At 45.5% G+C, this 23,728-nt stretch overlaps 1 protein-coding gene across 1 annotated transcript; it reads left to right on the top strand.

Moving 5' to 3' along the window:
• Positions 1–1,828: 1,828 nt before the first annotated feature.
• LOC126997237 (putative nuclease HARBI1) lies at positions 1,829–17,760 on the top strand. Its single transcript, XM_050858236.1, has 2 exons — positions 1,829–3,072; positions 17,661–17,760. Exons 1-2 carry the CDS (start codon positions 1,829–1,831, stop codon positions 17,758–17,760), a joined length of 1,344 nt encoding a protein of 447 aa, XP_050714193.1.
• Positions 17,761–23,728: the final 5,968 nt, after the last annotated feature.

The following is a 23,728-nucleotide window of genomic DNA, read 5'->3' on the forward strand; positions in this document are numbered from 1 at the left end:
CACGCCTATTGAAGTCTTAATGATTCAAGTCATTACAATAAACCTCAGGTTATTAAGGACTGACCCGTGGAACACACATGCTTGCGCGCACACACACACACACACACACACACACACACACACACACACACACACACACACACACGTGCACACTCTCACACACACACACACACACACACACACACACACACACACACACACACACACACACACACACACACACACATCTGTTCATGCGAGATAATCACGGAAAAAAATGTTTCAATGACATCTCCACGTATCTGAGGCCACGCCTTCTGGTCTTCTGAAGCCTTAATGATTCAAGTCATTACAATAAACCTCAGGTCATTAAGGACTGACCTGAGGAACACCCCCATGCACACACACACACACACACACACACACACACACACACACACACACACACACACACACGTACAAACGAACACACAACGCCGGGGGGTATTTATGGGCGTCAAGCCAACGAGCACTTCACAGGTTCTCAAGGAGGTCTCGGGTCAAGAGGTCTCCTGTTCTTGTTTCCCGTAAACATGAGGACCCCTGTACACACCTATATCATATGTTCATGGTGTAATAATTACTTCCCGTTGTCTGCACTCGCAGCTCATAGGGCGGCCTGCCTTCCAGAGGGCCTTGGGACTGGATCGAAAGATATATCTACTAGAAACAATGGTAAGTACTTAAATGTTTGCGTTACTTTATATGATTGTCATAAAAAACAGTAGCAGATGTGGATGACGGGAGGGGGGTAGAGAGTTGGGCAACATGTTCAATATCGACTTTAGTCTTTCTATCTTTTTTCAGAAGAGACGTCGTCGACCAGGCCCCAGCGATATTGGAAGTTGTTCTCCACGGGCGGGTCTCAGCGACGAAGCCAGTCAAAACCAAAGGTAGGTCAAAACCTAATATCTTCTGAAATGCAATATTGTTAAAATGTGTTTTACAAGAGACACATTTTCCATATTGTATTTTAAGTGTCACAGTAAAATATGTGCGGGGTAGAGGGGTTCAAAAAATTTCATTTATGTGTTTCGTATTCCTTAAGGGCTATCTCCGAAGAAGGCGGGTCTGGTAGGCTCAGCCATTGCCCCTCCTCTTCAGCGATCGGTAGTGGACGAAAACGAAAACAAGCGAATACAGGAACAAACTAGATGGCGCCATTATAAACACTCGCCTGCGCCAGAACGGGCTGGACCGACCATCAGGCCCCACCTGGAAGAAGCCTTGGGCCGACCATCAGGCCCCACCAGGAAGATGCCTACCGGCGTAACAGGCAGCGACGTAAAAAAAAAAAAAAAAAAAAAAAAAAGGGGGAAGTTTCTACGTTTTTTATTGCGCACACGTCTGTTCTAAAGCCCCGGTCACATATGCGGGTACGGGTGGTCCACGAGTTGAATTTTAAACCCGCTAATAACGCGTGGTAGGACGCGGATGACGCGTGGATGTGGCGCTAATGGTGCGCTACAACCCGTGGTAGAAAATCAACCCGCGCTAGAAAGTTTTGGAAAGTTCAAAACTTTGAGGCGCGGGTGCCCACGGGTCGCACCCGCGGGTGACGCGTTGATAACCCGTGGACAATGCGTGTTAACGCGCAGATAAGGCGCTGATAAGCCGTGGTGACCCGTGATAGGCCGTGGAGCTTTAACGGGTTATCGTGGGTCAAGAGCGGGCTAGCACGGCTTATCCGCGAGTTATCCGCGTCTTATCCGCGTCTTGTCAACTGGTTATTACGGGTACTCTGGGACTATATATTGGGGGGCTACTGCCCAGCATTCATCACTCCTGCTCCAGACGTCGTTGCGTAAACATGGACCGTAGTGACCTCGTCTGCATGCTGATGCAACAGCATATGAACCTGCAGTACCAAGTCCATCAGCACCTCTCTGAAAGACGTAGAAGACGAAGACAGCAGAAGAGGAGGGTTGTCCGGAACATATGGGTTCGTGAGTGGATTGCCAGGAGACCTCTGCTTGGGCTGTACGATCGTCTCATGGTGGAGCTCCGCAATGAAGATCCAAGAGCCTTCCAGAACTTCATGAGAATGCCACCTGCCATGTTCGACGAAGTTGTGGAGAGACTAACACCAGCCCTTGAAAAGAAGACAACCAAGTGGCGAGAACCCCTTGAGCCAGGCCTGAAGGTTGCCCTCACCCTCAGGCACCTTGCTTCTGGCGCCAAGTACCGGGAGATGCAGTATGGTTGGAGGGTGCCTCACAACACCATCTGTATAGTGGTGCGTGAGGTGTGTGAGGCCATCGTCGAAGAGTTCCATGACGAGCTACTCAAGCCACCACAGAACGCTGCAGAGTGGCGTACGGTCACCAGCGATTGGATGAGTAGGTGGAACTTTCCACATGTCATCGGTGCCATAGACGGCAAGCACATTGCCTGTAAAGCTCCTGCCAACAGTGGATCCGACTACTACAACTACAAGGGCTTCTTCAGCATCATCCTCCTGGCAGTCGTCACATCTGACTACAAGTTCATGTGGATAGACGTCAGCGGCAAGGGTTCAACATCTGATGCCCACATCTACAACTCAAGTTCTTTGAAAGAGGCTCTCGAGAAGAACGACTTGGTTGGATTCCCGCAGCCTGATCCTCTCCCAGGTGACACAGAGGATGTCCCTTATTTTCTGGTCGGAGATGACGCCTTCGCCCTCCGGACCTTCATGATGAAACCGTACGGTAACAGGGACATGACCAGGAAGCAGAGGATCTTCAACTATAGACTCTCGCGAGCCAGAAGGGTGGTTGAGAATTCGTTTGGCATACTTGCTAATCGATTTCAACTTCTCCTGACCACCATGTTGCACGAACCTGACACTGTGAGGCTCCTGGTCAAGACGTGTATAATCCTCCACAACCTGATGAGAATACGGTACCCAGTGATGCAGAACCGACTGGTGGATGTGGAGCAACAAGATGGACAACTGGTGCCCGGTGCCTGGCGTTTAGGCAAGAACCTTGCAGACACGAGACCCGACAGACTACCAGGGAACAATAGAGACTTCAGACAAGCCAAGGCTCAGAGGAACCTCATCATGGAATGGTGCGACACAACTGTTGGAAGTGTTCCATGGCAGAATAACATGCTCCTACCTCGATTCTAGTTGTATTGTAAAACCTTTGTATACCATTTACTTCTTATAATAAAGTGTTTTCTTGTACTGACATTTATGTAATGACATTTATATTGTAATGTACCATGATATTGTGCTTCTTATAATAAAGTGTTTTCTTTTAATACCTTTGATATTATTTACCATGTATTGTAATGTACCATCATATTGTGCTTCTTATAATAAAGATTATTATTTTACTTTTTATATTGTATACTATATAGAGTAGTTCTGCCGCCCGGCCGGGCGCTTTAAACCCGCCGAGGAGGCGCGCGCAACCCGGATTAATCCGCGAACGGGCCGCGCTTGACACGTGGACAACGCTCGGATGTCGCGTCATAACCTGTGGATGACGCGTGGATAACCCGTGGTAACCCGTGGAAAAACGGACCACGTGGCGAATAACCCGTGGTAACCCGCAGACAACCCGCAGACAACCCGATTTCGGGTTGTCTGCGGGTTGTCTGCGGGTTGTCTGCGGGTTACCACGGGTTCGTCAATTTTTGGAAAGTTACGCCACGTGTCATCACGGCTTCTAAATTCAACTCGTGGACCACCCGTACCCGCATATGTGACCGGGGCCTAAGGAAAAAAATGTAATTTCACTGTTTCTCTCTAATATTATTTTACCTTTCTTCAGACACCTGCATGAAAAAGCAAACCCGTCGTGAGGGATTCTCCCATCCAAACAGTTCTCCACAGCCAGGCCCCAGCGGTTATAACCCGAGACGGCCGGCAACAACACCCTCACCAACACCCGGTGAAATAAGCCAACATTTCAACGGGGCCTTAACAACGATCGACGTGCCCGTCCCACCAACAGACAACGGCGACATTGCATCATATTTCAACAACAACACTGACCGTCTTCGCGAGGCAGTAGAGTCTGTATTCCAAGGCTGACAGCAGGTTAGACCTCCTTCTTTTAAAGTGTACGTTGACATGCATCTGCGTTTAGTCAGAGAAGACCCCGACGATGGAGTTCAATATAGAGATATGTATATGAGAAGTCATATGCAGGTAATTAGCTATGATGATATAGATTCATATGTACGTGAACTATCCGAATATTTTGTTAATCGGTTTGAACATGACATGTCAGACGAAGAGGGCAGTGGATTTACGTTAGATGAAATAGTCAGCGTAAAATTTTCCTTCTCTCTTATAATGCTGCACAATAGTATTGGAGAGTATGTGCCCTATCCTAAGGGTGTTCCTGGGAAAACACAAGTTCTCAACCCTTCGGGACCCACGGACTGTGTTTTCCAAGTTCTAACAGCTTATCGCTGTCTAAAGTCAAGAAATGAAGTTCCATCGGGCAGACATGGGAGAATGCTTGCTTGGCCTCTATTAATACGGGTAACATTCCAACCCCGGTATCCTGGGAAGACCTCGGTCGGCTTGAAAGATTAAACAACATAAGTATTCGCGTTTACTGTCTAGACAACGTTGAAGACAAAAAAGGCGAACTAACTCTAGTCAGAAAGGGGCTCAAAGATCAAGAAGTTGTTCATTGTCTGTTGTTGGGGAACAGACACCTAGCTCTTATCCAAGACTTTGACGCATACATGAACCTGTTTACCTGCCAACGTCGCGGGAAAAAAATGTTTTGCGATATCTGTCTGTGCGCCTGTGAGAACAAGACAACGCTTGCTGAACATGTGCTAATTTGCCCAACGATGATCACAAGACTAAGATTCCCACCCGCGGGTTCTACTGTGAAATTTATTAATCATGCTAAGGCATATGAGCCATCTTATTTAGCATTCTATGACTTTGAGAGTATTCTCGTAGAGCCTTCTTCGAATGTGTCTGGATGTGTAAAGAGACATCACTTTGCCATAGCGTATGCTTACATTATAGTGAATAGAAACGGAGAAACAGTACAAAGCGGATCCTATTGTGGAAGTAATGCTGTAAACCATTTTATTCATACAATGCAGTGTGCCTGGAAAAAGTTGAAATTTTCTAAAGGCTACAATAAAATCAACATGACCGATGAAGATACGGCACGTCACAATGAGCAAACTCACTGTCTTCTCTGCAAACAGGGTTTTTTAAAAGGTAAAGGAGTAAAACATCATGACCATGAAAAATCAGGAAACAATTACATTGGAGCTTATTGTAATAGATGCAACCTCCAAATGAAAAATCACAAATTGCAGCTCACTCTCATTGCACATAATGCTAATTACGACATGTCGTTAATCCTGCGTGAATTAGCGATACCTGACTTGAAAATCAAACTAAGACCAAAACGTTCAATTCACAAATACCATGAAGTCATCATAAATGACTTGAGATTTATTGACTCGTATGCCTTTATGTCTGGTTCACTCGCGGCTTTAGCGAACCAATTCATCAGTAATGGGAACGAACCCATATGCACACAACAGATGTTGAAAGATGTGCCAGCACCTGCGTTGCCATTCTTGATCAAGGGAAAGCAGGTGTTTTGTTATGACTATATGGATTCGATGGAACGACTTTCTGAGACACGTCTTCCATCCCGCGAAGATTTTTTCAATTCGCTTCAAGAAGCAGAACTTTCCGAAAGTGACTATAAACATGCTCAGAATGTTTGGAAAGTAGCTGGGTGTCAGAGCCTGAAGGACTATTTGTTGCTTTATGTAAAAGTGGATGTTGGCCCTCTATGTGATGTTTTCCTAGAGTGGCGAGGTATTTTGAAAATCCAGTGGAGGTTGGATATTGTAAATTATGTTAGCCTGCCAGGATTTGCCTATGACTCCTTTCTGCTAAAAACACAGCAGGAATTAGAGGTGCTTAGTAGCCCAGACATATATCATTGCATTCAAACAAATGTGCGTGGGGGCTACACAAGTGTTGTGCGTCGTTTTGTACTCGCCAATAACATCTACACGAACCCTCAGTTTAATCCAAAACATGATAGAAGCACTTTCCTTTCATATCTTGACTTCAACAGTCTTTATCCCACTGTAATGCAAGAGAAGTTGCCATGTGGGGATATGAGAAAACTAGATGAGACAGAAATGCAGTCGTTTTTGAGCGGGGGCTTGGTCAATCAAGCAACTGATGGCGATTTTGGATATCTTATTCTGTGCGATACTGAGGCTGTCTCACGTGAAGTCGTTGAGAAAACGGATGACCTCCCACTGATCATCAGAAGACACAATATCACCAACAGAGATATATCGTCAGTCACACGCGAATGGTATGAAGAAGAAAACCGTCCAGCACCGTGTAAGAACATAAAACTGATTGGAACACATGCTGCTCAGGAGAAAATTCTATTTGCTCTGCCCCTCCTTAAACTACTTATTCAACTAGGCCTGGTTGTTAAAAAGTGCATGCTATTTATACGTTTAAGCAAAAGCACTTTCTTGCGGACTTCATTCGGGATAACATAGAAGCCCGCAAAAGTGCTACTTGCCCTATCAAGAAAAATGCAATCAAGTGTATTTCAAACAGCATTTTTGGTCGATTCCTGATGAACGTGGCCAAATATAGTGAAGACATAGATATTGTCACCAACCGCGAAAAGTTTTTGAAGCTGGCCCGAAGTCCTTACTTTAAGGGGAGCGTCTGCCATGTTCTAAGATATTATCAGAGGATCACCATTTTCTCACAGGTGATGTGTACCTTGAGTAGGAACATCATGTACAGTTTTGGTGAAGATTTGTTGAAAAAAAATATGATTTTTTTTCAAAAATTTCAAAATTTTGAAATTGAAAAAAAGCATATTTAGAGTTTAGATAGCTCAAAAATAAATAAAAAAAACCACCACTGGAACGGGCATACAAAATAAGTGTATTCCTAGAGATTACTTTTCCATTTTCTTTTTTTTCTTTTTTTTTTTGTTTTTTTTGTTTCTTCAAAGTTTAAACTTAGAAAATTTATATAAAAATTTTGATGATTTTTATCCAGATGCTGATCACTAGCAGATATAGCTATTTTTTTTTCTCTATCCAACGCTATCATTATGTTTGTGCTAGGTCCAAAAATTACATAGAAAAATCAAAAAATGTTTTGACCCTTAAAAAAAAAAAAACTAAATTTATCGATCGCCCATCGATTCTGCTCTCCGATGACAATGTACTGGTAATGAATGTCAATGTAACTCTAACCCTGTGTAAAAAAATATCCTCTATTGCAAAAATTACGGACATAAAAGCACTGATTCATGTATGCATATTTTGGCGCGTATGGCTCTGTATGGCAACACTACCAGATATTTAAAAGGCCGCCAGACCGCGCGAGGATTTAAATTTTAAAAAAACTAACCTCGCCACGTGACACCCCATTGTATCCCTGGTGAATTTCAAGGAATTAAAAATATTAATCAAAAATACCCCCCCAGACGCTCCCCTTAAACGCGTTGTACCTCTCAATGATGGTCATGTAGTTGTAACTCGCCATAGGAAATATTCACGGGTGAATCATCCAAACTACATTGGCTACTACATCCTAGAGCTGTCCAAGCTGCGACTATATGATTTCTATTACAATGTGCTGAAGGCTCATTACGGAGATCGGGCGAAACTAGTGTATTGCGACACTGATTCCTTAATAACAGAAATTGAAACTCCTGATCTATTAACAGAGTACCCGCAGGAACCCTTCAAAAGCTATATAGACACAAGTAACTTTAGCCCCTCACATTCCTTGTACACCACAGACAACAAAGGAAAGCTTGGATTTCTCAAGTCTGAAGTGAGGGAAAGAACCATCTCAGAATTTGTAGGTGTAAAACCAAAGTGCTACTCCATCCTCTTGGCAGACGGTGACCGGTTGAATTCAGCTAAGGGCGTTCCAAAGTTCATAAAGAAGAAAATTGCTCATCAGCGATACAAAGACGCCCTATTCCAGAAGCAAACATTTACCTTTGACTATCAGGGATTCACAGTGCGCAATGGACGAATGAGTACAGTAAAATATCCTAAGAGAGGGATATCTGTAGTTGAGGACAAAAGATACTACATTAGCACCTTGGAGTCACGATCTTACGGTCATCCCGATAATTCTATAGGGATAGAGGAGGAAGAGCAGGAGGAGGAGGTAGCCCAGATCATGACACTGTCAAACGAAGAAAATTTGGAGGAAGGCGAAGAAAGAGGCATAACAGAAGCGAGACTAGCCGAGGTAATGGGTGGGAAAGAGATCGGTGAAATGGGAGAACTAGAAGAAGAAACCTATGAATTGTGGGGAGAACGGGATGTGCTGGCCGAGCAATATTTTCCCTTGATAAAACGGGTAGAGGCGGATGATGACATGTTAATGCAAGCCGCGGAACAGGAAGAAATAAATCAAATGCTCTCATCATCCCCCCTTGAATATATGCTAGTAGATACAGACTTTTCAGAATAAATTGTAGTTGTTTATAAGATAGGGACTGGTGTGAATGTTGTATATACTGTTTATAGTGTAAGAATTTGCCTGCTATTTTTATGTTAAATATAAAATATATGTAAATATATTCTGTATATAGGACTAATGTTGGAGCCTATGATATTATAAAATTGCACATGATGAATCTGGAATCATAATTTGACCAAATTCCAATAAACATTGAGTTTGTTTGACTTGTTTATATGTCCTTTATCAAAAAAAAAAAAAGAAAGAAACGGATGAAAAAAAAAACAATAATTTTCTTAAAATTTATTCGATTTGTGGAAACATATGAATAAAACGCTTTTATGTTTCGATCTGGCTCTTGCATAAAAGACTGCCCGCCAAATCAGGCGGGCGGCGGCGGTAGCGAGCGCTGCGACGACAGGATGCGACAGGATTGCTCGGGGCCCGGGACGGGGCGGGGGCAGCACGGGGTAGTGGCGGTGACGAGTGAGGACCTGTGAGTGAAGTCGTTGAGAAAACGGATGACCTCCCACTGATCATCAGAAGACACAATATCACCAATAGTAAATGGGTGGCTATTGTATAGAAGGATTCATAGTGTGTCTCAGCTGATTTAAGCATGGTATACAACCACCCCACCCCCCCGATAAAGGAACTAGAAAATTATTTATGCTTAGAATAGCTTCATGGAATGTAATACAATTCAATGACAGACGGGCATTATAAACTTGCTGTAAGCGAATCGCATCACGTGTTCATCATTCCTCGAATATTCGGTCTTGGAAAACTCCATACATATTTTTTCAAGAGTTTCTCTTACACCCAAGTGCGAAACATTGTAGGCAAAGTACATGGCATAAGCCCCGCACACATTGCTTCGGGTGCTTTGAAGTCGAAATGCATTTTTATACATACTGAGCCCGGGGTAATCAATATATTTGAAATGATCAGAGTATAATTTTGGATCGAGAGCATAACTATCTAGGAACACTGCCATGCCCGGTTCATAGTAGAGACAAATCCAGTGTCACATTTCTCTTCTAGAATAACTTGGTAGCGTATTGACGATGCACACTATAGTTTTCTATATCGAGGTATAAGTTTACCTCGTCTGCCAATAACACGCCTAAAAGCAAGGTTTGCTTTCCTATGTGCCCCCTCAATCCTCTTTCAATCTCCATGTTGTTCATCGCACAGCCGCTTCAAGCGCGCACATCACACTGCAGCCGTCTTTCAGAATTAACTGTTATTATACCCACTGTTTCGCCAAACAGTATCAACAGACGGTTCTCGTTTTCTCCCTTGCTTAGATTCAAGCTAAGTCTAAGCCCCCCATTCATTTCAACGGGCAAATTATCATTTAAGTTTTCAGCACGCAAATCAAATGTGCAAATCATTGCCCCCTTGCCGAAAATATCCTTTCCAATTAAATGGTCTTTGTGAAAACCAAGTGCATCCAAAGTACGATGGTAGAGCTCAGCATAGTCATGAGGGAATTTACTAGGAATATTATACATGGTTCTACCATTGACACTTAAGCTTATTTGACTTATATCGCCATGGCTCAAATACAATGGATTTAGCGTATAGTCGCCAGAATGAGCTTCCATGCTCGTTATAATAAGCGAGAGTTTTTCCGGAATAACATTACCCCACGGTTGATCATACGTTCCTGAGGTTTGGTCTTTGGCAGGCACATAGGTTTTCAAGAGGGTTTTGGTAAATGTCGATTTTAAAAGTGCATTAGGATAAGGAAACAATCGCGTATAAAGCAGCTTGGCTGAATCTATATGCAGACGAATGTTATCGCCAGTTGGAGAATTTAGCAGCTATGCATTACTAGGTAGTTCCATTCGGAGTCTAACCGAAATACCATCGAGCAAGTAACTGTCTAAAGAACTTATATCCAGAAGAAGCGGGGTACAGAGTTGTATACCATGAGTCTTAACCCGCTTCATAATGGTCTTCTGTTGCGCGCTGGCATTGTCGAAGTATTCTGCTGTTACTTTGGAAATTAAACGTTCTCTGGGATGGTAATATTAGCATTGGCTCCAATTGTATTCAATTTGTTGGGCGACAAACTATTCAGCATTTTAACGTATGACGTGTACCCATAAAGTACATTATTGTCAACAGTTACATCTCCCAAAAAACATTGCACTGATTTGAATAGGCTGTGCGCGGTATTATTTGCAAATTCAACATGTTGAGCGTCTTCGAGAGGAGTAGTATCGTCTGGCTTAGTTAAGCGTAAAGAGGTGTGCAACACCAATTTCCCCAAATCAATAAAACTGCCAAGTGTTCCAGGAATGAGAAATTCTATATATCTATCGGATAATTTCATATTGAATCCGAGGTTAGTAGGTAAAACATCAGCATCATAACGGGAGGCAATCGTTGTTTCCAATCATTTCATTTTGTTGGAGCGGGGAAACAATTCACTGACACCGGCGGCATATTGCCCCAGGGGAGAACGCGGGTTCCCGACACCAACCGCGCTGGTGATGCTCGCCATACTGCTCTTAGTTCAACAATGATTACTACTCGGTAAAGATGTCCTTTTTTAACACCTTTTCCTCCCGACTCGCTTATTTCTTTTTCCCGCTTCCTCTAGTCAATTTCATTGCAGCTTGCTTTAAGGAATTAATTCCATGCTTTTTTATAGAGCTTCTCAAGTTGCTTCCGTGTGAAATATTATCTAGAACATTGTTTCAAAATGTTCGAGCTGAAGGCACAATGACATTTTTCACTAGGAAAGGGAAAGCTCTTTTAGCGAGTCCTGCTAAAACCGAGAATAAACCCCCGCCTCTGTGATAGCTTGGTTCATAAGAAAGTGTGACTATATCATCAATACCACTCCCTCGGGATGATATCTGTTTGCCATTCGAAAACAGGGTATGATATTCTGCTACGGAAGGAGGGATGAATGTAACCCGCATGGTGGCGGCGAGGAGACTGTCTTTTCAAATGGACAACATTCCTATTAATACAGCAAAATGTACTCAAAGATTCAACGCGATCGGATATGAAGTAAACATGTAACAGGGTATCCTTCTTCGAAATGCATAGGACGACCTTTTTGATCTGTGAGTTTAATAGAAATCGAATCAATTACTTTGGATTTAAGGGACTTATATATAGTTGGATGCACGCCTTTTGTTAGACCTCCGGAGAGCGAAAAGGCATCAAGAATATTTACATTTTTCCCTGCATACCTAGAGGGATTGACAAGGTCAGTGTAAATGAGAACACACTGTACGTCACCATTTCTCAACAGAGGGGCATGACCATGTAGCGGAACAAGAACGGGTTTTTTTTTGTTCTTCATGTGTACCCAAGGAAGAAAACACAGCATAACCTTAGTTGGGGACAAAACCGAGAACCTGGGCCAGTCGCGTATCAAAGGAAACCTTAATAAATACAACTTGTGGATGATAACCATTGTAGCAGAACAAAGTTAAATGTTCATTTGTTGACCTAAATGCAAGAACCTCTCTAGAATACGCTAGTAAATGGTAGTTGTATCCATCGACCATCTCCTTTATCAATGTCGTTATTATACCGTTAACACACATCAGCAAATACCCAGTGTCATTATACAAGATATTAGCATTAATAGCCTTTGACAGTGTGCGTCTTTCAATAGCTTCTGAATTTGGCGTTGGTCTTATACCACAGTCAAGATGTATACTACACTCTGGTTCTCCCGGTTTAACAATGTAATACCAACGGGGAAGCAACACGTTCAGTAGACCGACTTCATATTCCACGTCCTTGTCTAATGTTAGAGTTTGTATATTATTAGTAAAGCTAGTGCTGGAATTGGGGTAAATTTCCCCATCCGCAATGCTGGTAACATATATATGATGTGACTCCATTTAGAGCAAGTAAGACACTAGCAAAAATATTATAATTATTTCATTATATAGAGGTATACATGACGAGATGCCAATTACATATTGAAGGTAAATCATACTAAATATCATTACATTGTTATTTATTGACATATTTTACATTTAGTGATGTACATAATTATTGGGAAATTGTCTGGAGCTATAGTTATTTAGGACCCACGTCGACTACAGCACCGTCCCGTTTTCTTTTCCATTCGTCAGCCACAGCGTCGTCCTCTGTATCCACCAGTTTCCTCTACCCGTTTCGCTCGGGAGACACAGATAGAGTTATTTTTGTTTCAGGCTCATCGCAGGTCCACCATCTGTCCAGGATGACGCACGATATATTATGCAGTTGGAGTTCAGCCGCAGCCTCTTGGAGATGCGGTTGGTAGTCAGCTTTCCACAACACGTAAAGAATTCCAGCGCTTGCAATATTGAAAGGGAAGACGACACTTGTAATGTTGCTTTTAATCACCCATTTTACCAGTTTTGTGATGGACTCTTTAAACCAGCGGAGACGGTTATCATAACTGTCTTCCTTTACCCCACGAATGAAATTTTGATCTCTTGACGTCTGAAGATATCCTTGGTTTATAGGGTTATTTTCCAGTTCGCGGCCAGAAGCATATTGGGTTAGGATACACGCCACATAAGGAAGATTTTCACTCGGAGGATAGCGAATATGCAGACTAAAGGGAATACCACGATCTTCCCAGAGACACCTGTTCAGTTGATAGATCGGGCTTCTTTCGCGGTAGAGATTACTGTGCGGGTATAATCCATGTAGGCGTCCAGTAAACCCCCTCTTTTCGTAGCAGGAACTGCAGTTGAGGGAAGAAACGATGATGGTCTTGTTGTTGCGGTAGATGTCATCGCCAGGAGAACCGTCTTTGTAGTTGAACACGTAGGCGTCCGACATGGTGTCCTCTGGTATACTGGTGAGTGATGAATAGTACCGCTTCAGCTGATGGCGAGGGACGAGTAGCGAACCATCGTCCATCCAAGATTAATTCCTTAAATTAAACAGAACGGCCCTGGGGGGGACAGGGGCTGGCAGGTGGGGGTGCAATGCAAGCTCAAGCTCGGTAGGGACACCACCCGCCGCCCCGCCCACGCAGCCCGTAACAGCAGCCGAGGGGAGCGACGACGGACAGGCCCCGGGCAGGCGCCCAGGGAGCAGCAGCAGCCCGTGCACACGAGCGAGCAGCCCAGCAGTCGACTATAACTGCAGAGGGGTCACCCTCACCTCTGCAGAAGGGCCACCCGGCTGCTCGCCCGAGGAGTGCTGGCGGTCCCATCTGCTCTCTCTTATAAGCCCGCTCGGGGCACCACCGTGTCCGAGCGTGTTCGTCCTCGCCTCCGGCATTTCTCTCTTCATGACGTCGCCGCTCCCTCTGTATAAGTCGCGCGTCCAACGCGGTTCAGTATCTACAACGTCCATGATTCTGTTTCTTTCTTGAATCACAATGTAGGACTGCACTAGCACATTGGAAAAGCGGATTTAATATGGAACCCATCTGTAAGTTGCCAACGATGGTTGTTTGGTGAAACCAGATCCCTGACTCTTTTGCCGCACGCGCGTATTTTTTTATTTCGCTAGGTAATACACCCGTGGCGTCAATGATGTGTTTTATATCAGCAATGTCAGCAACAGTTGGTTTTTGACTTGCATTAGAGAGTAAATTCAACATGTACAGGATATTGGAGGATCGAACAGAAGACAATAGGTTGCCCCGGCTATCCCATTTTACGATGGGATTGTCTTTTATTCGTTCTAGCATCATATTGACGTAAGGCACGTCGATACTTTTAACATACAGAGGTATTAAATTACTTATTTCAGGATTGGAGGAAATCTTGTTCTCCCTAATCCCTGTGACTCTAAGTTGCACGGGTGGTAGTTTTGTGGTTTTGTATACACCAGATCGCGATATTTTCTTTTTTTTTGTAAGTGTTCTTTCTTACAGAGCGAGATGACGGGTTCAATCTTGTAGGAGTGTTTGGTCTAGCACCATGGGACGACACGACAGGACCGCTGCTGCTTGCTGGCACATGTTCAGAGACCGGCATGTGATCGGGATGGGTCGACTGCGGGTTGAAACACGATTGACCGTTGACCCCCGGACTCGTGGAGTTGGCGCATTTAGGCTTAATACCCGTTAAAACACGCTCAGCGGTAGACTCGGGAACAGATAATACGTGCGCATTATCCCAATAATTTTCCGATCAAGGAAGCGGCAATAGGTAATATAGCAGCTAATATATTACCACCCCGTCTCGATGTCAATATAAGTCTTTTCTTATGGAGAGGAGTTTTCTTTCTAGCTATGGCACGTATGTCTTCCCGATAGTTACGTAATTTCTTGATAACTTTGTTATTGAGGGTGAGGTGCTTCTTTAACAAATTGGAAAATATTTCAGATATACAGTTCAATTGTTCTCGAGCTGCTTGCTTAATAGCACGGTTTCTATCTTTTACTTTTAATTTCTTCAAAAGTAAGACAAAGTTTTTGTGTGCACTGAGGAGTGGTGTCTTTTTACGCATTTTCTACAATATCATTAGCGTCAATCCAGCTGTTGAATGAAGTAGGGTATCCCAACCACGATACAAAATACTGCTTTTTTCCTTTATTTTTTCGTGAACGCAGTATTTTAATATCGTATGTCTCAGGCAGAGCGCTTAAGACGAGCTCTGGCGCGTAGAATATCCCCTGTATTGGTTCTCCAGACAAATCTTCTAAGAGATAAGTTCTTGGGCGATTCTTCTGTTTAATTGATTTTATGCGAAAGAGCTCGTGAGTATTTTGCTGCGTGTATCCTTTATGGAATACAGAGGAACGAGCACTTCCAACAAGGCGAACTATTTCCCCAACTGCCAGTCGAGGACTGATGGAAGACGCTGGTTGCTTCGAGTTTTTATACATTGCGTGGAATTGCCGTTTGATTGCAGATGGGTCTTTTAAGTTTGAATATCAATGGGAGTTTGTTTGTTCTTCAGTCCAGAATGGGGCGAGCGGTTGTAGGCACTGACCATGTTTTGCAGCTGATCAATATATCTTGAAGAATTTTGAGACGTGATGAACTTGTAGATGCGTGCTTTAAGCGTACGAGTGGCCCGCTCTGCCAAGGCTGCTTTGATCTCACTTGAGTACACACTGTATAGCTTAATGCCCCGAGAACATAAATAGTTTCTTACTTTTCGATTCCAGAATTCTGTGCCCAAGTCGGTGTTTAATCTTCGTAAGCCTTCAGAATCTTTATTTTCCACCACTTGTTTAAAGACCACGAGCATAGTATTTGCGTCTTTATTCCGACACGGGACAACTTGCATATATCTAGAAAACACGTCTATGCATACTAACAAGTAGCCTATGTTATTATTTTCCTTTCTTATATGTCTCACGTCTGCTAAATCGGCAGCCATGATTACTTTGGGTTTTGAGGATATTATCTTTTGCCGGGGAAATTTTTTAGTCTGTAGCTTATGCAATGTATATGTTTTATTGCTTCTCAAAAAGTTGAATACGTCATCACGTGTTATTGCCGGATTTATACTTTATGCTTTCTCCCATAATTTCGCCTGAGAGCTTAAACCATAGGGTTCGTTATGTTGGGAGTATAGTGCGTGTAAGAGTTCCTTCTTTCTGGAGTTCACCATTGGAATACGCGTTCACCTGGGGGTTCTCCAACAATGTTTGAGCGAAACTGTAGGGACTCAGGAGTATTTATACCCAAATCAACAAGAAGATATCCATAAGGACGTGAATATACAGCATATTTATATATATCTACAAACTGGTTTGCCTTCTCTTTCCCGAATATTTGTCTGCCCAGAGTGTGAATTTGAGATAAATCGCGCTGTCTTAACAAGAGGAAATGAGAACAGTTCAGGCTAATATTCCTTGCATGCTTTCCACCCATATATAGATTTTGAGTGATAAATATGCATGAAATATTGTTGTGCCGTCCGCGAGTAAAAGCATCAACCACAATTTTGTTTCTTACAGCATCAATGAAAATATCGTCAAGTACATACAATGTCCCTCTCTGATCAAACGTATCCTCGTTGGCAATTGGATCAATTATTTCAGACGACACTATAACTTTAGGTCCTATTTCTTTATTTCTTTGAAGAGGATGAGACGTTAAGCCACATATGACAATTTTTTTGAACTTTTCATGATACTTCAGAATAAGCTGCTGTACAAGTTCCGATTTTCCAGAGTTGCTATATCCTGCAACTATTATGCGCGCAGGATATTGGAAAATATCGAGAAGGTTCTCTGAATATGTCTCAGTCATAGCGGAAACTCTATTGATGATGGTAATTATTAAAGTATGACGCTTATATAGCACAGAATATGTGTGTGTGTGTGTGTGTGTGTGTGTGTGTGTGTGTGTGTGTGTGTGTGTGTGTGTATACAACAAGAACAACAACAACAATAGCAATTACCCTCACTTTGTGTATACCCCCACTTCCGTCACCCCCCCGCTGACCGCCCTCTGACAATCTTACCCCCTCCCATCACCCCTGCTGACCACCCTTTCTTCCGTCACCTCCCCTGCTGACTGACCTACCCCCTGCTTCCGTACGCTAGCCCGAGAGGGGTGGGGGGTGGAGTGGGGTGGGGGGGGGGTAGGGCATGTGAAAAAGTGAGTTTTTTTTTTTTTTTTTTTGGAGGGGGGGTATAGCGGGGGGTAGGACATGTGAAAAGGTGAAAGACTTGGGGGGGGGGGTAGGGGGGGGTCCAGATACCCCCTCTTCCGTAACCCCCCCGCTGACCCCCCCAACCCCCACTTCCAGTCCCCCCCGCTGAGGCTACCCCCACTTCCGTACATTTGTTACTACTCACCACATTCTCTCCAAGTACTCCTTCACTGCCACAATCATCTTTTCAGTCGTCTCCCCACATAGTCCCAGCAGCAACACCATCCATTCTCTACCAGCTCTTTCCACCATTTCATTCTCACTAATACATCCCAGTTCTTGATCATGATCTTGATTTATAATGAGCAGGGCACCTGTGTAGGTGCATAACACGCATATTTGTGTTCTTCTTACAGAACTACTATCATCATCTCTATCATACTTCTCACATTCCAGTACCACGTGTTCAACAGTTTCATCCTCTCGTCACACAGGTACACAAGGTTCCTGTTTTCAAAGTTTCGAGTTGGTCTTGATACCAACCCACCGTGAGTAGTGGGCGGGATTCTAGAACTGCTCTGTGTAGGCCACCCGGCCTCTTGCAGTTTCCCTATGTTCTTATGTTCTTATGTTAACACAGGAAACCAAAGCTCACCCCTCTCACACGCCTCTCCACTCCACCTGGTGGCCACACCACTCTCACACAGGCCACAGGTGCTCACAGGCATCTTCAAGAGTAAGTAGGGTTCCTCACAGCAAAAACTAGGGTCAGAAGAGTCGCAAAATCGTCACTAAATCAGGTGAATCTGGTCCGTCCTTCTTCTCTCTCTCCGCTCCATTTTGAATATTCTTGATCCTGATCTTGATGTTACCGGTGACTCAAGATTCCTCTTGAGTCAGGCCTTTGAAACGGCAGCGTCCGTAAAAGACAAAACATACGAACAATACACAAACTACACACTAGTCTCTACACCTGGAACACCACAATCATCGTCTCTATCATCTCCTCACTCTTTATTGTTTGCGCCTTTTCCTCGGCCAGACTAAACAGCTTTGCAACAAAATAATGTGCTATTCAGATTAATAATGAAGTTTTATTTTAACTTTTCAGGCTTCGAAACTATAATGACCTTTAAAATTTGAGAAAATTCACAAAATACGTTTTAGAACACTCCTGACAGCTAATCCAAAGTGGCTCACATTGCCCATATGAGTCCCACATCAGACCCATGCTTATAAACATTAGCCCACATATCGCCCACAAAGGGCCCACATGGGCCAAATGGGCCCAACTCCGCCCACTCACAAACCCATATGGGGCCCACATTTTTTGCTGGTGGGGAAGAACCAAATTTTGAAATGAGCTTTTTTATTAGGACCTCTCTGATGTTTTTTATGTTATAAACTACTACAATAAAATAAAATAAGTTGTGGATTTTTTGTTATATACCCTATGAAGCAATTGTCGGTGAATAAAAAATATAAATAGAAATGTTCACGGCATCTCATCCTGGACGATGATTGGCTGGCGTCTTGATAAGCTCCGCCCCTTCCTCGAGCCTAATTAAGCCCCGCCCCATCCTCGTTGTCTGTCCAAACCGATGACTTCACACACCTCACTCCCACCCTGTTTCCTGACCCCAACATTCATTTTTACGAAAAATTGAGACCACCATCATCTTTCTGAGAAAATTCTGCATCACACTAGCATAAAATTGTAGCAATAATGTAAAATTACACATACGAAAATCAGAGTTAAATGAAGTAGGGAATACATATTTTCTTGCACTTATTTCCCTTCAACTACTTAGTACTCAACTGGTTTTCGTCGCATCACTTTTTTAAGCACAGATCCTAAATCTGCATGCTTTTCTGCTTCTGATGGTGTGTGGTACGTCCCGAAGTAAAAATATGCATAGAGTCAAAATCGCCTCTGAACATAAGCCGCGCCGTGACGAGTGATTTCCTCCCGCCTGTATGACGATACCTTCTCTATATTTGCCTTGCAATTACGGGGCTCTGTCACGTACGTAGGACTACTAGAGCTCTCCTGAAGAGAGACAAGGAGAGGTATGTCAGGGGTCTCGCTGAGGAAGTCGAGGCCCATTTAAATGCGAATGACCTTCGACCTGCTTACCAAGCCCCGAAGCTCCGCTCTAAAGCCCCGTTCACACTGTGCCGACTCTGGGCCACGACCACCCACGAGCCACGACCACAGAGTTATATACCTAGAGAACGCGCTCCCGTGTTGTGGGGTTGGCGGCGGGTGAGGCAAGCTACCCTGCCGCGGCAGCCATCTTAGGGAGCCCACTTTCCCTCACTCTGTGGTGGTGGTTTTGATGATGGTGGTGGTGATAGTGGTGGTGATGGTGGTGGTGGTGATGGTGGTGGTGGTGGTGGTGGTGAAGGTGGTGATGGTGGTGGTGATGGTGGTGGTGGTGGTGGTGGTGGTGATGATGATGATGATGATGGTGGTGGTGATGATGATGGTGGTGGTGTTGGTGGTGGTGGTGGTGATGATGGCGGTGGTGGTTGTGGTTGTGGTGATGGTGGTGGTGGTGATGGTGGTGGTAATGGTGGTGGTGGTGGTGATGGTGGTGGTAATGGTGGTGGTGGTGGTGATGGTGGTGGTGGTGATGGTGGTGGTAATGGTGGTGGTGGTGGTGGTACGTGATAGAGGTGGTGGTGGTAAGTGATAGTGGTGGTGGTGGTGGTGGTAAGTGATAGTGGTGGTGGTGGTGGTGGTAAGTGATAGTGGTGGTGGTGGTGGTGGTAAGTGATAGTGGTGGTGGTGGTGGTGATACGTGATAGTGGTGGTGGTGGTGGTGGTAAGTGATAGTGGTGGTGGTGGTGGTGGTAAGTGATAGTGGTGGTGGTGGTAGGTGGTGGTGGTGGTGGTAAGTGATAGTGGTGGTGGTGGTGGTGGTAAGTGATAGTGGTGGTGGTGGTGGTGGTAAGTGATAGTGGTGGTGGTGATGGTGGTAAGTGATAGTGGTGGTGGCGGTGGTGATACGTGATAGTGGTGGTGGCGGTGGTGATACGTGATAGTGGTGGTGGCGGTGGTGATACGTGATAGTGGTGGAGGTGATGATGGTGGTGATGGTGGTGGTGGTTGTGGTGGTGGTGATGGTGGTGGTAATGGTGGTGGTGGCGGTGGTGATACGTGATAGTGGTGGTGGCGGCGGTGGAGGTGATGGTGGTGGTGGTCGTGATGGTGGTGGTGGTGGCGGTGGTGATACGTGATGGTGGTGGTGGCGGTGGTGATACGTGATGGTGGTGGTGGCGGTGGTGGTGATGGTGGTGGTGGTTCGTGATAGTGGTGGTGGTGGTGGTGGTGATGGTGGTGGTGATACGTGATAGTGGTGGTGGTGGTGATGGTGGTGGTGATACGTGATAGTGGTGGTGGCGGTGGTGATACGTGATAGTGGTGGTGGCGGTGGTGATACGTGATAGTGGTGGTGGTGGTGGTGGTGATGGTGGTGGTGGTACGTGATAGTGGTGGTGGCGGTGGTGGTACGTGATAGTGGTGGTGGTGGTGGTGGTGATGGTGGTGGTGGTACGTGATAGTGGTGGTGGCGGTGGTGATACGTGATAGTGGTGGTGGCGGTGGTGATACGTGATAGTGGTGGTGGCGGTGGTGATACGTGATAGTGGTGGTGGCGGTGGTGATACGTGATAGTGGTGGTGGTGGTGGTGGTGATGGTGGTGGTGGTACGTGATAGTGGTGGTGGCGGTGGTGATACGTGATAGTGGTGGTGGCGGTGGTGATACGTGATAGTGGTGGTGGCGGTGGTGATACGTGATAGTGGTGGTGGCGGTGGTGATACGTGATAGTGGTGGTGGTGGTGGTGGTTGTGATGGTGGTGGTGATACGTGATAGTGGTGGTGGCGGTGGTGATACGTGATAGTGGTGGTGGTGGTGGTGGTGGTGACACGTGATAGTGGTGGTGGTGGTGGTGGTGATGGTGGTGGTGGTACGTGATAGTGGTGGTGGCGGTGGTGATACGTGATAGTGGTGGTGGCGGTGGTGATACGTGATAGTGGTGGTGGTGGTGGTGGTACGTGATAGTGGTGGTGGCGGTGGTGATACGTGATAGTGGTGGTGGTGGTGGTGGTGGTACGTGATAGTGGTGGTGGCGGTGGTGGTACGTGATAGTGGTGGTGGTGGTGGTGGTACGTGATAGTGGTGGTGGCGGTGGTGATACGTGATAGTGGTGGTGGCGGTGGTGATACGTGATAGTGGTGGTGGCGGTGGTGATACGTGATAGTGGTGGTGGCGGTGGTGATACGTGATAGTGGTGGTGGTGGTACGTGATAGTGGTGATGGTGGTGGTGATACGTGATAGTGGTGGTGGCGGTGGTGATACGTGATAGTGGTGGTGGCGGTGGTGGTACGTGATAGTGGTGGTGGTGGTGGTGGTGATACGTGATAGTGGTGGTGGTGGTGGTGGTGATGGCGGTGGTGGTACGTGATAGTGGTGGTGGTGGTGGTGGTGGTGGTACGTGACAGTGGTGGTGGTGGTACGTGATAGTGGTGGTGGAGGTACGTGATAGTGGTGGTGGTGGTGGTGGTGATACGTGATAGTGGTGGTGGTGGTGGTGGTACGTGATAGTGGTGGTGGAGGTACGTGATAGTGGTGGTGGTGGTGGTGATACGTGATAGTGGTGGTGGTGGTGGTGGTACGTGATAGTGGTGGTGGAGGTACGTGATAGTGGTGGTGGTGGTGGTGGTAAGTGATAGTGATGGTGGTACGTGATAGTGGTGGTGGTAGTGGTGATACGTGATAGTGGTGGTGGAGGTACGTGATAGTGGTGGTGGTGGTGGAGCCTCGAGCCACCAACAGGCCTACGCAGCCAAAAGCGAGGGCCACAATCTACAAGCCGCCCAACCCGCTACAAGCCAGTCCTGCTACAAGCACTCCAAGTCCTCCGCCCGCAGGAAGAGGCACGCCCCACTGGCCTTGGAACAACCCACATGCCCCTCGCACCACAGCGGGCGGCAACACCGCCGCTGCCGGGAGCATCGGCCCAAACCTCTTCCGGCAAACAGTCAGCCGGGGCACCCGCGGACATCTCCCGGTGACTGCAAGCAGTTACCACTACCGTTCCTGCAAGGCGTCTTCTCAAGAGGTTACACACCCAAGTCGTCTTATCTGCCACCGCGGCCCATCTCTCAATATAACAAGAACGCCGCAGCCGTCCTACGTCTGGCAGCAGTGTTCCGGCACCAGGGCACTGCCAGTCAAATCGCTGGGTCGGCAGTTTCCAGCAGCCATTACGAGTCTCCCGATGTCCGCCCTTCCCTCAACTCTCATCGCCGCTGCTGCCGCGGCCGAGGCCTTCCGACGCGACTCCAACGACTGCACGTACCCCAGGGCGTCGCCAACCTTCGCCCTCTCCACTACATCAGCTGATTAATCTTGGTATTTGTGGATATTTCCTTCTGGTCAAAATATGCCGGCTCAGCTTATTTCAGTTTTCTTTCGAGCAGAGGCACGACCTTTTTATTTCTGTGTTCCTAACACTGTTAATCAGTCATAATTGTGAGAGTAACGTTCATTCGCATACGATATTGATCCTTTCTTATTGTCTGCTAGCGGTAAAACTGTGAATTCCCTGATCAAAGTTCATCTTCCTCAGTGTGCCCTGGCTCCGTTTTCTCTTCGCCGCTCGAGAGAAAACTAGCGCCTTAAAGGCATACACACTTAATTTTCTCCTACCCAAAAACAAAAAAGAAAACCGCTGGTTTTTTTTATAGAATTTTTTTTTTCATATACCCATAACATTATGACATTCCATTATAACCTTAACATCTACTACGTCTAACAGGCACCTTGCTAGCCATCCTTTCTTGTTTTTTTAGGGTTTCGGCGCAAACTATTAATTCATACACGTTACGTTTATTGGTTAATATTTACAGCTATCAAAATATGCTCCTATATTGTAACTGATTTAATCCATAGTATGAACAAAGACACTCTCGCTAAACTCGGCGACACTTTTATGCATTTAACACAGACCACAGACGAAGAGGGAACGGAACACGATACAAAACCCAGTAAATTTACTAAGGTAATCTTATGTTCAGGCACTCATTATTTATCAATTCCAGACCGCAGAATTCTTTCACCCCCGGGTCCTTCGGAATACTTACAACCCACTCAAGGTTCAAGAACACCCTCACCATCAACCCCTCGCAACAGCCGCAGCATTGCGGGCACAAAGTAAGGCATCTCTCACCTGTAGTTTTTGCAAACAATCAGGACATTCTGAACATTCTTGCTTTGCGAAACGTAGGGAATCAACACACTCAAGACAGGGCTCTGATAGGAGATCAGGTGGTTACAGGGGCGGGCATCATTCATTACACAGGAACCCTAGGCCAAACCATCAGCGGAAGGCTGCCCTTTGCCTTGTCCACGGGAATTATTTTCATGATTCAGACAGTTGTTCTGCAATACAAAAGGCCAAGGAGGAACAGAAGTACAAGTCCTCGGCGGACAGTAAACCACACTCCTCCTCTTCTCAGAATAAAAAGACATGACTTCGTAACACCCCCAAGGCGTACATCCAAGTGTCCCTTAAGGACGCTACTAATTGGGAGCAACTTGACTCCGTCATTGCCGCCTTGGGACGGACAAGCATAATTGTCCTCCCTTGCAAGGTGGGCAAAATTTCACTCACCTTAGCGGTAGACACAGGTGCGAC

This window comes from Eriocheir sinensis, chromosome 12 (genome assembly GCF_024679095.1).
Source record: "Eriocheir sinensis breed Jianghai 21 chromosome 12, ASM2467909v1, whole genome shotgun sequence".
NCBI classification, from domain to species: Eukaryota; Metazoa; Arthropoda; class Malacostraca; order Decapoda; family Varunidae; genus Eriocheir; species Eriocheir sinensis.